Source organism: Vanessa tameamea, chromosome 26, assembly GCF_037043105.1.
Source record: "Vanessa tameamea isolate UH-Manoa-2023 chromosome 26, ilVanTame1 primary haplotype, whole genome shotgun sequence".
In the NCBI taxonomy this organism is placed as follows: Eukaryota; Metazoa; Arthropoda; class Insecta; order Lepidoptera; family Nymphalidae; genus Vanessa; species Vanessa tameamea.
This window is the reverse complement of record NC_087334.1, coordinates 7678806-7690871: the sequence shown is the minus strand read 5'-3', so window position 1 is coordinate 7690871 and position 12066 is coordinate 7678806. Positions and strand designations below refer to the sequence as shown.

General features: G+C 32.4%; 1 protein-coding gene across 1 annotated transcript; it reads left to right on the top strand.

Moving 5' to 3' along the window:
- The first annotated feature begins 57 nt into the window (after positions 1–57).
- LOC113398862 (U3 small nucleolar ribonucleoprotein protein MPP10) lies at positions 58–1941 on the top strand. The gene has a single exon (XM_026637784.2). It carries the CDS (start codon positions 194–196, stop codon positions 1925–1927), a length of 1734 nt encoding a protein of 577 aa, XP_026493569.2. The 5' UTR covers positions 58–193; the 3' UTR covers positions 1928–1941.
- The last annotated feature ends 10125 nt before the right edge of the window (positions 1942–12066 follow it).

The window sequence follows — 12066 nt, the reverse complement described above, 5'->3', positions numbered from 1 at the left end:
TATTACATTTTGGCAGCTTCAATATAATGTCAAGATCGCATGCTTTTGACTCCTATCAAGTTAAATGTCAAAATTGTCAAAAATGTGCGACCTCGTGTGTTTGTGATTAGACGATTTTACAAATATAATAGTTTTAATAATATATTTTACTGTAAATTAATATTGAATAGGTGTAATACAGTAAAACAACAATATGGCGAACGTCAAAATGCAAAATATGATTGATAAATTCAGTACTCTCACTGAAAAACCAGTGAAATATTTAACGGTGCAAGACGATATTAAAAAGGACATTAAAAACTTGGTTAAATCGCTTTACGACTTCACTAAATCCCAGGAGCAGGAAAATAAAACAAAACAGAATCAAGCCTTAAAAAAAATCATCGTAAACGACTTCGATGAAGAACAAATATGGCAACAAATAGAAATTCAAAATAGCCAATGTTGGGATCAACTTGTATGGGACGTTGCCAATAGTATGTCTAGCAAAAAGGATTTAACGTTTCCAATTCAGTTTCCCGAAGACAATGCCCAAGCTGATGAAGCAGGTAGTGAGAATTTATCAGACAATGAAAATGAGCAATTAGAACAACACACTGTGAAAAAAAGCAAGGTTAAATCTAAAAACAAAGTAAATAAACAACAGTTAAACACTAGAACATCTGTAGTGGATGACCAGTTTTTCAAGTTACAAGATATGGAAAAGTTTTTAGTGAATGAAGAGAAAATTGACATAAAAGGAAAGAAGAGTAATGATGATGATGATGAAGGATCCGTTGATATGTTTGATGATATAGAAAGTGAAGCCTCTGACAATGAAGGTGGCAAGGAAATGATGTATTCAGATTTTTTTAATGATGAAAATGGTGATGAAAATGCTGAGAGCTGTGAGGAAGAATCAGATGAAGGTGCAGATGATATGGTTAGTAAAAAAAAGGTAAGATTTGCTGAACCAAATTCAGATGAAAGTGAATTAGATGATGAAAACACAAAAACTGATGAACATAAGAAACCCAGGTTTGGTCAGCCAGATGCCATAAATGAAGAGAAACATGTAGAGGAAAAAAAATCCGAATTTGAGTTGAGACAACAAAGATTGAAGGAACGTATATCGAAATTAGAGGAGAAAACATTAACAGAAGCACCATGGCAGTTAAAGGGAGAAATAGATGCCATGAAGCGTCCTCAAAATTCTTTGCTCGAAGAAGTACTTGATTTCGATCTTACAACTCGTCCACCTCCAACAATTACAGAACAAACTACTGTAACTTTAGAAGGACTTATTAAACAGAGAGTAAAAGATAAAGCATGGGATGATGTAATTAGAAAAGAAAAACCAGTTGATGATCAATTAGTATTCAAAAAGCCTGAAGTTCTTGATCAATCTAAGAGCAAATTGAGCTTGGCCCAAGTTTATGAGACAGAATACCTTAAACAAAAACAAGCGCTATCTGGTGAAGTTGAAGATGAAAAAGAGCCTGAAAGTCATACCGAAGTTCGTACTGCTATGAATAAATTGTTTTCAAAGCTTGATGCATTGTGTCACTATCATTATACACCAAAAGCTCCTCAAGCTGAAGTTAAAATTGTCAGCAATACACCTGCTATTTCAATGGAAGAGGTAGCTCCTATTGCTGCAAGTGAAGCTGCACTATTAGCTCCGGAAGAAGTTAAAAAGAAACGTAAAGGAGATCTAATGAGCAAAGAAGAACGAACACAAACAGATAAAAACAGAGAAAGGAGGAAAAAGAAGAAACAGCAACGGAAGAAGGGTCAAGTAATGAAAGTAACTGAACACAGAAATACTAAGAAGGGTGTTGAGGCAAGCGAAAAATCATTAAAGACGTCTAAAGCCTTCTTCCAACAGCTTAATGATGAAGCAACTAGTTTAATTAAATCTAAAACTAAGAAAAGTGTTAAAAAATAAAGCATAATCATTTTCATTGTTGATTTTTCCAAAAAAATGTGAATATGTATGAAATTTAACTATTAAAATCATAAACATTTAACTTCTTTGTCTCCAACAGCTCAACTACATTAAGATATTGTGTTTTGCATAATTAAACGTAGTTTCTACACAGAACTACATAGAATTCACCCAAACAAAACCCATTCCATCTCGTTCAGGCTTTTAGACATTAAGTTTAGCCTTGTCATTAAAAAAGATTGCGTTCTCTATGTCTGTAATCTTACAAAAGTACGATTAGCTAACCGTCGGGTCGCGGAATGCCACAAACGGCGTTGGCGCTCGCGGTGCAGCGTAATTAGCGCGGGAAAAACTCGACGATATGGCGCGAAACGAATCTGTATCGTGCTGAAATACTAAATATTGGATTCGGTATTATATTTTTTAGTATATTCAAAAGCACAGATAAAAAATATATTGTTTGTTTTCTTACTGCGATAGTAGTCTACTCGTTAGTGTAAATTTAATTTATAGATTTTAATATATTTAATGCAGGAGTAGAAGAACGAATTAGAATATGAGTAAACCGACATATTCTAATAGATGACCTGACTTATCAATTCGATACTTGAAAGCACTAATTAAAAATCTGGTTTGATTTGTAAATACATGATTGATGATCTAATGAACAATAACAATTTTAATATATATGATGTTGCTCCACAATTATATATCACATTACACCTTAAATAAATTTCAAGAGCCAAAGTTGACATTTTAAATATATTTAGACAAAAGGATATATTTTAAGATAAAAATTTAATAGCTCTAAAACTATCGAGGAAATAAGATAAAAATTGGCATATCAAAAGTATTTCGTGGATCTTTGCTCACGTCTATAGCAGTTAGTGCCCGCCTAGGAAGTTACATAACGACGCCGTTACTTTTTAGCTTCAGAGTCCAAAATGCTAAATGCCTATGCATTTCTACATACCTTAAAATACACTTGTGGGGTTAGTGGGTATAGAACATTTAATACTGCGTCTAGACAGCAAGATTTTGTACATAAAATGATAAAAATAATCATTAAAAAAAACCTCATGTGAAAATCGCTTTTAAATAGTTTTTTCACATTCCATTATTTTAATTAGTTGTCTATTAGAATATGGCCTGTAAGGACTTTGTAGTAAATACAAATACGGTGCCTGGGAAAAAGAAATAGCAATTTGTTGCAAGTGCGCTGAATGCGAATGGAGAATATTAGGCTCCTCCGTTCCGTCAATTATTGCATTTATTGGCCGAGACCGAGAGTCGAGACCTCGCAATTTTGCCGAGCCAGTACCCGTTTTGACTGCAATTAGAATTTTCGTTAACTTTTCCACACAACAGACTGATATTTGACTTAGCCTTTTGTTTTACTGTTTTTATTTTTATTTTGGGCCGTATCAACTAGTTACTACAGCAATGGCAAAATTAAAAGATGTTCTGGCGAGAGTTGTATTATCGATTGCCAAATAAATACTATCTCTGGTTCAGAAAGAAAGACTGTAAATTGGTTTAGACGGTATAAAAACCGGCTACGACTTATGATATTATATACTTAGTTACATATTTTCTACAAGTTAGTTTTTCCTTTCAGTTGATAGTTATCAAATCAAATCAAATGTGGGTCAAATCTTGCAACTGAATTTTTAGCCAATTCTACTGATTGATCTGAAATTTTACACATATATTTGGTGTTGGTGACAATATTAACTCAATTTGTGTATTTCATTATTTTGTTTCAACTTTAGGTAAAAAGTGGTTCTTAAAAATAAGTAAACATTTATTTCGATAAGTTTTTGTATACTATTTTTATGTATGTTAATCCTTTATACTGGTTATACCTACTGTTCTTACTTACCCATCATCACCAAATTAATTTAAAAAATATAGACATATACTTTTTAATCTAATCAAAATCAAAATATATTTTGTTCAAGATTGCTTTTACAAGCACTTTTGAAGCTCCACTCTTCAGAACTGTGTTAAACTTAAAGCTTCGGAACCGATTCGGAATATAGATTCTACCAAGAAGAACCGGCATGATACGGAAGAAGTTTTTAATAGTTAACATTATATGTAAAATAAAAATGTCCAGTATTACATTATTTTTTATTTAATAAAATTAATTGACAGATTGATTTCCTAAATTTATTATGAATAGTTTGTTAATGATCTCCTTTTTTCTGCAATTCTAAACCACTTAGGCTAACTTGAACAAGTCTCTGATAGCCTATTCCAATGTAAATAGGAAAAATGATAAACAAACCTTAGATTTAAGTATTTCATGCGATTCGTTAATAACTCAGCTGTATTCTGCACTATTAAGAGTGTATGATTAATATATTTTTATTCATAACACAACACTATTATACTTAACTACTTATTTCCTCTTTAATTTAACATCCAAAATTCCGATAATAGTTTCATCGACGTTCAAAACGCAACCCCAAACCCATAGTGAATATCATAGATTATTATTCAAGCTTCATTTATTCAAGCTCGACCAATGATATCGCGTCAATTTGCTGTCAAATGTTGTTAATTTGGCTTTTCTCCTCTTATGGTTGGAATAGAGTATACATTGCTGATATATATTTTAATATGTTATTGTGTGAATAATATTCAATACAATTTCTGAACATAAGATACCTAGATCGGATAGTTAACATCGTTTAAGCCATATCCATAAAATGAGTTAGAGATGTCCCAATTGCTAACCCTTTTTATGTTCAAAAACAACTTAAAAAAACTACATAGAATACACATTAATAACAACTATCTAAAGTAATCTAAGAGATCTAATAGATCATCTATTCATAAAAGACAAAATCAAGCATTACTGCAAAGACTCTTGGTTGGTAATCTTAAAGTTGCTGAAAAGGCGTATTTGAAGATATTCGTTATTATAATTAATTTGACAATGCAGTATGTCGCGGCGGCGCAGGCTGCGGCTGTAATCCGCGCCAGTCGCGCACTCGGTCACATGTTTATAATTTGTACAATTACCGCACCCGAGACTACAGGATAATAGAGCTATATAACGACTAGATAGGTCCTTAAAACGGTACCATTTATTTTAATTAGTTTTCTGGTAATCATATAAATATAAATAATACATTTACGCATCGCAAATGTTATTGAAAAAAAAAACTTTATTTATTTTATACAGGCAGACTAGCCAATGTACCTCCTGGTGGTATAGTTAACCATATACATAACCATATAATAAACCACCTTGGCTAAAGGTTTTGTGTTTGTAATAAAACTGACCCACCCTTCAAAACGTAATACAGTAAGGTGTTAATGTGTGTGGCGGTAGGATTTAATTTAAATGTATATTTTTACTTTAATAAATATTCATATGTATTTATGTAACGAAATCTCTTTAAATCATATTTTATTTATTTCAAACTACTCGTAGAATGTTCAGTATTTAACATATTATATAATATCTAAAAAAGTCCACAAGTTTAGTCTTGTGTGTTTTTCAAATTCAGTAATAATCTAGCAAAATAAGTATTCTGACAGTTATTATTTGTACAGATTAAAAAAGGCAATTCTATATTTTTATTCTGTCTCCACGCAAAGCCACCAATGGTGGGCTGCAGCTAGCAGACAAATAAATTCAGAAGCGCGATAAGCGTGGTATAAATCAGTAGGGAAAAAACAGAACGCGCTGTGTGCTACGGGCTTTATGAGATAGTAGGTTGCGGTCTTTAAAAGATAAGATAAAATTAGGTGAGCTAAATGTCTTAACCTGGGGGTAACATTGTATTGTAGTAGAGTTTAGCCAATACTTGGACGCTAAGTGACAGGCAACCGAGCTATAAGGTTCGATGAGAGGCATTGGGTACATTTTTACTCCTGTGACGCGATCATTTTAATAAAAAAAGTGCATTTTTTTTTAATGATCTGTATTTAACTGTGCTTAGATTTTATATTTTAATACTAAAATATTTTTAGCGCGATCGATATATAATATATATCTGTTAAAAAGGGTTTTCGTCTTAAAAAATATGCGTCTACTGCTTCGAAGCCAATTCAATTCTCGTTAATGGGAAAATAAAGTTTATCGTGACTTTGGTTTGTGTGACCAAAGCATTATATCCCTCCAAGTGGCAGCCGATGAGTGTAAATCTTTGACAATTTAAATTATGCCTTGTGAAGCGGGCGGCTTACTGCTGATATTAAATAAAAAAGAAATTATTATTAAATATTTATTCCTAGAGACTCTTGTCCTAATTGAAAATGTCAGTCTTAAACGAAGTTATTGTACCGCTGAGTTTGATGTGCTCAATTTGTATTTGTATGATATCTTTGTGTTTGAGCTTTAGCCCAACTGGGTAGGTGCCACCCAATCATCAAATATTCCACTACCAAAAACCAATATTTCTTATTGTTGTGTTTCGGTTTAAAAGGCGAGAGAGCCAGTGTAAGTACAGGTGCAAGTTATATTATATTTTAGTTTCTAAGGTTTGTGGCGCATTTGGTATGTAGGGAATGTTTCGTATCCTCTACAGCGCCAGTGTCTATGGACAGAGGTGATCACTCACGATCATTTGGCAGTTTTGCCCGTCCGTTGATCTATTGAATAAAAATAAAAATCTTGTACTTAGCAGTGAAGAAAAACACTGAAAAACCGCGAGTGGCAGGTTAAATTCAACTACACGAATTTCCACCAAGTTGTTATTGTTTCTTACAAAAATATAAATATATAATTAAAATGGTATATCTAAGTTATTACTTTCTATCTATTTAAATGTTAATACACCTACACAAAGATAGATAAATGAATAATATCAACCTGTTTAATGGTTGTTCTGCCAATAAGATGGAATATAAGTTGATTGAACTAAAGACACTGTTCTAAAATCTTCTTCTTCACTCGTGTTTTAGAGGTTGGTTGTCACGTGTTAGGCAAAAAAGTAGCCTATGTCCTTTCTTGGAGTTCAAGTTTGCTTCATACCATGTTTCGTCAAATACGTTTTGGCAGTGAAAGAGCAACAGACAGACATACAGAGTTACTTTCACATTAGTATAGATTAGATTATTATTAATTTAATTGCGTTATTTTTCGGTTTGGTACCAGCTGCTTTTGTGTTTTTTATGGAGGTATTTTAGACTTGAGGCATGAATTTTAGGTATTTTTTCAATTGTTATAAAAAATATACAGCTATTATTTTGCCAGATATTCTCATATATATCATTTGTTAGTAATACGAAATTTTATAATTAAAATAATGCTGCAATCGCTGATGCAAAAAATGATGAAAAAAAATGCTGCAAGTTGCGACGAGGTTAAAAAGGAAGTCGTGGCTGTCTGAAATAAAAGATTTTTTTTTCAGATATATCTTCATATCAGATATTTGACCATCCTGTTTTTTTTTAATAAGTCGAAACTGAAATTCCGTCGTTTTTCTTAGTTCGATAGACGTATGTATGTAAGGCTCAAATCAAATTTAAGGTAAATTGGTTGAGCAGAACTTGATATTATTAGTTTAAGTTTTTATTTTTAAAATTTTAAAACATTTATTTAAATATCTACTAATACCCTAATTAGCTATGATTTATTATTTTCAAAGGACGATAGATATATTAAACACATCTATCTATAATTTTGAGATTCCTAAAAAATAAAATAAATATTAATTAAGTACTTAACCGATTGAATCGTGGTAGGTAATGTATTAGAGTCAGTGGTGTCAACTATAAATTCCCTAGTTTGCACTGCGACGCTACATCAAAAGATAATCTCACGCTGAAGGTATACGAACAGATAGACATGCCAAACGTTTTATATAATAATAATAATAATAATAAATTTCTTTTCTTTTGTCTTTCTAATCTCCACACACGTGTTATTTGTGTCATTTAATGCTATCTATATAATAAATATTAGAAAAAGTTTTTTTTAATCGCTTAGATGTCTATCGCGAGTCGATGGTTACTTGTAATTAAATTTAATATTGTTTAATGATAATGTATAGTGCTTATAAATAGAGTATTTTTATTGCCTATCGAGGTAGACGAGCAAATGGTCCACATGAAGATCACCGTCGCCCATGACCGTCAGCAATGCCAGGGGTATAGCGAAGCCCCTGTCCTTCGCAAAATACTCGCTTTAAACCTCATTCAAAAAAAGATATATTGTGGAACAGAGCGAACACAAAGGAGGGAAGATCATTCCATTATTTTAAGGAATAAACTATTGCATGCTTATGCTTATTTATTTGTTAACGTAACATTCACGCAGATGCTCATCGTCTCTCCCTAAGATGTCTGTAAGGTGCATCTCAGTCGCTCAAAGAGGCGTACGGCCTCTTCTTTCTCTCATGACAAACTGTAATACTATTATGAATTTTAATAGTGTAGCTATAAAATTCTCGATATGCTCGTTTAGAATCTTAAACGCATTCCGTATTTAGATTAAGTTCAGAACTATTTTCGTGATCAGTGAAGAAGTCAAATGACGGGCAGTCGATACTATAAAGTATAAACCTTTACGTTTAATACAGTTCTCTAAAATGATGATGATGAAAAATCCACCATGAATAAAGTTTATTTTGATTTTGATATTACAAAGATAAATTAAGACGATTTTTTTATCATCATGCATACATATAGTCGCCGTTATCGTCCTCGAAATTTATGTTTGTATGTCTTCACCAAAATTCATTTACATATATATATTCATAAATACCAACCACGTTGTCCCTACGTAATGCAATAAATATCAAATTGAAATAATGATATTATTAATGCAGGGAGACCATAAGAGATTGATGCACTTTATGCGGGAAAACATCACGTATACAAATCGTCGATATGACAAGAGATAGAGAAGAATTTCTTCTGTCTTTGTGAATAACTGGAGCTAGGGTCTAATCCATACAAACCAGATTCTGTCACAAAGTGTCACAGTGTGTCTGTCATATCACCAGTTCTAAAACGTGGATAATCACGATCACACTTAAATGGTATTTTAGACAGTGTAACACCAAAGATGGACCATTGTTAATTTTCTTCGGGTACCATCATCACTTACCATCAGGCTGGTGTGCTCGTCTGTCTACCTGAATTAAAGAAAGGGTGAAAATATGTTAATTATTATAAGTTGTATCATATAAAAACAGAATGTAATGTTAAAATTAATTAGTCTAAGAATATTCTGTAGAGCTGTAAGAAAATGATACACTATAGTATATTCCAACCACAAGAAGACAAATGCCAATTAAACAATATTCGACTTTAAATTGACGCGTTATAATTGGTCGAGTGCTTGAATAATCTTTTTTTTTATGATATCGCTATACAGACGAGCAAATAGGTCACCTGATGGTAAATGGTCACTACCGCCCATAGACAATGGCGCTGTAAAAAATATTAACCATTCCTTACATCACCAATGCGCCACCAACATCGGGAACTAAGATGTTATGTCCCTTGTGCCTGTAGGTACACTGTCTCACTCACCCTTCAAACCGGAACACAACAATACTGAGTACTTCTGTTTGGCGGTAGAATATCTGATGAGTGGGTGGTACCTACCCAGACGGGCTTGCACGAAGCCCTACCACCAAGTAATCTATGATATTCATTATTAATTTTATAAAAATGTCGATTCGATCGTCGACGAAGCTAAGTCGTTAAGTGGGATAGTTTTATTATAAATAATGAAATAATAATCAAGAAAAAAACACGTACATCTAATCTTTGTTTATCTATATTCGATTGGAATAGATTATATACATTTGGACTCGTCCCTCTATAGCCTTCTTAACACCCGGTCTACGATACGCGAGGTTTCATCTAATATAAATTCCTATCCAATATTCACAAATTCCCGAGCTATTTTAATGCTGTGGGCAAATTGCAGTCTCCTTATGCTTTCCGTGTCCCCGCGTTAAATAAAACGCCCCGGAAAATATTTTCAACTTAAGTGGATAGCTTCTGAACGAGTTTTTTTTTTTTTTTTTTCTAAATGTTTGTGGAAAATAAAGGACGGTTAAATTATTTAACTTTAATTGTTAAGAGAGGAAAGTATTGTTGTGCTTTTTTGTAATATAGGACGGGTTAATGGGCCTGATGGTAAGTGTCACCATCGTCAATATACATTGTCGCTGTAAGAAGCTTACATCGCCAATGTGTCACCACCAAGTTACAAAATATTGCTGTTTAGCGGTAGAATATCTTTTGATAGGTACTTACGCAGCCGGGTTTGCACAAAGCACCAACTCTGTCATTTATGAACTGCTTTGGGTAATTCTATTTGTTTTTTTTTTAAGTTGGTTTCATACTACCCGTATGATCCCATTTAAATTTAGAATTAAAAAAAAAAAGAAATAAATTTGAGCCGGTATTTTTTGTTATTTTTTTTATTATTGGGTATCGATGATCATTAATATTTTGCTGTATTATAAATAAATAATAGATAAAAAAAATGTTTCGAAATATGCAGCCATATATGTTTTGCTCAAATTATGTACTAATATCTGTAAGCAAATTTCGACCATTGGGCGAAATGTGTGTTATGGGGGCGTAGAGAAAGGCCGCCGAAAGGCCAGTCGAAATCTTTTAGGATGACACCATTACTTGTTTATCAATTAAATAGACCGATCTGACCATCAACAATGATCTATTTTTACTGGATCACACCAGATATTTATTTTAGTATATTTTTTTATATGCTACCAAAAATATTTATGATATTACTCAGAAGATAACATGTTATTTGTAATAATTGAATTCTGTTGGATAAATAAATTTATTAAGTCTATTTTTTTTTCTTTATATGCAGCTTCTGTACATGCTAGGCGAATAATAAAATCAGTTAAAAAAATGTTGTTGTAATTATCCTTATAACAAAAAAAATGATAATAGGCGTATCTAATTGTTTTAACTAAATAAATAAAGTGTATAAAAGTGGAACTACCTCAACAAGAAATTATTTTTTTTATGGCATTTGTTGGCGGACGAGCATATGGGCCACCTGATGGTAAGTGGTCACCACCGCCCATAGACAATGGCGCTGTAAGAAATATTAACCATTCCTTACATCACCTATGCGCCACCAACCTTGGGAACTAAGATGTTATGTCCCTTGTGCCTGTGATTAGACTGAAGAACAACGTTAAATGTTGATATAGATATATATATATATATATTAAACTTCGTCAGTTTATAGCAAAATTATGAGACTGTACAATTAAAAAATACTGTGTATACTATTTTTACTGTATATACAATTTCTATAAATTGACGTTTGTTGGTTTTTTTTGTGCACGTATAGGTACCGGCATTAAAGTTGTCGCGAGCTGCCACACACTAAAAGTTACATAGTGTAGTGATAGCAAAGACATTTCTATTAGAAAAATCTCAACAGACTCCATCATATTAATAACAATTGAATGAAATTCACGCTTATAACGTTGTATATAATAGTAATATACTAATACTATTTATAAAACCTTCACCGAAATGCACTGCCTCTTTTGTTATAACGTATTGAGCCATGTCCATTTCTATATCGGACTACTAGGCGCAGGCAAAAGTTTCATCCATACGTTATTGACATACCCATAATTCGAACTAAACGGTTTGACAGCTCGTTTTTGGTGATAGTCGCCAAGATTTGAAACGACCTGCCTGGGTCTATTTTTCGTGATAAGTTGAACTCTGGAGCCTTTAAGAGTAGAGTGAACAGGTTTCTTTTGGATTGGCGTGTACCACCTTCGTCTTCATCTACACTTTCCATCAGGTGAGATGGAAGACAAACGCCTATCATTATAAATAAATTAAAAATAATAATAATAAGTTTTATGTGGTTATTTGAGTTAAGCATTGCAAAAAAATGTCTCGGAATTTATTAGTATAGATTAAATAGCTTAAACCTCTGCATAAATCTGCATGCAATTCACAGCAACAGAGTTATTGAGATTGACTTAATAGTAATGCAAACGCATAAATTACGAACACAGATACGATTTCGTTTTTAAAATATTCAAAGTGAGAAAGTAGTAAACATGTACTGACAACTAAAAATTATTGTCAAGTTTTTATGAATACAGTAAATAAACTTGACTTGCTTATTTTTTTAAATTGGTTCATATTAAGAA

Bases quoted from the DNA above. Each gene is read 5' to 3' on its own strand.
- LOC113398862 (XM_026637784.2), top strand. From the start codon at position 194: ATGGCGAACGTCAAAATGCAAAATATGATTGATAAATTCAGTACTCTC.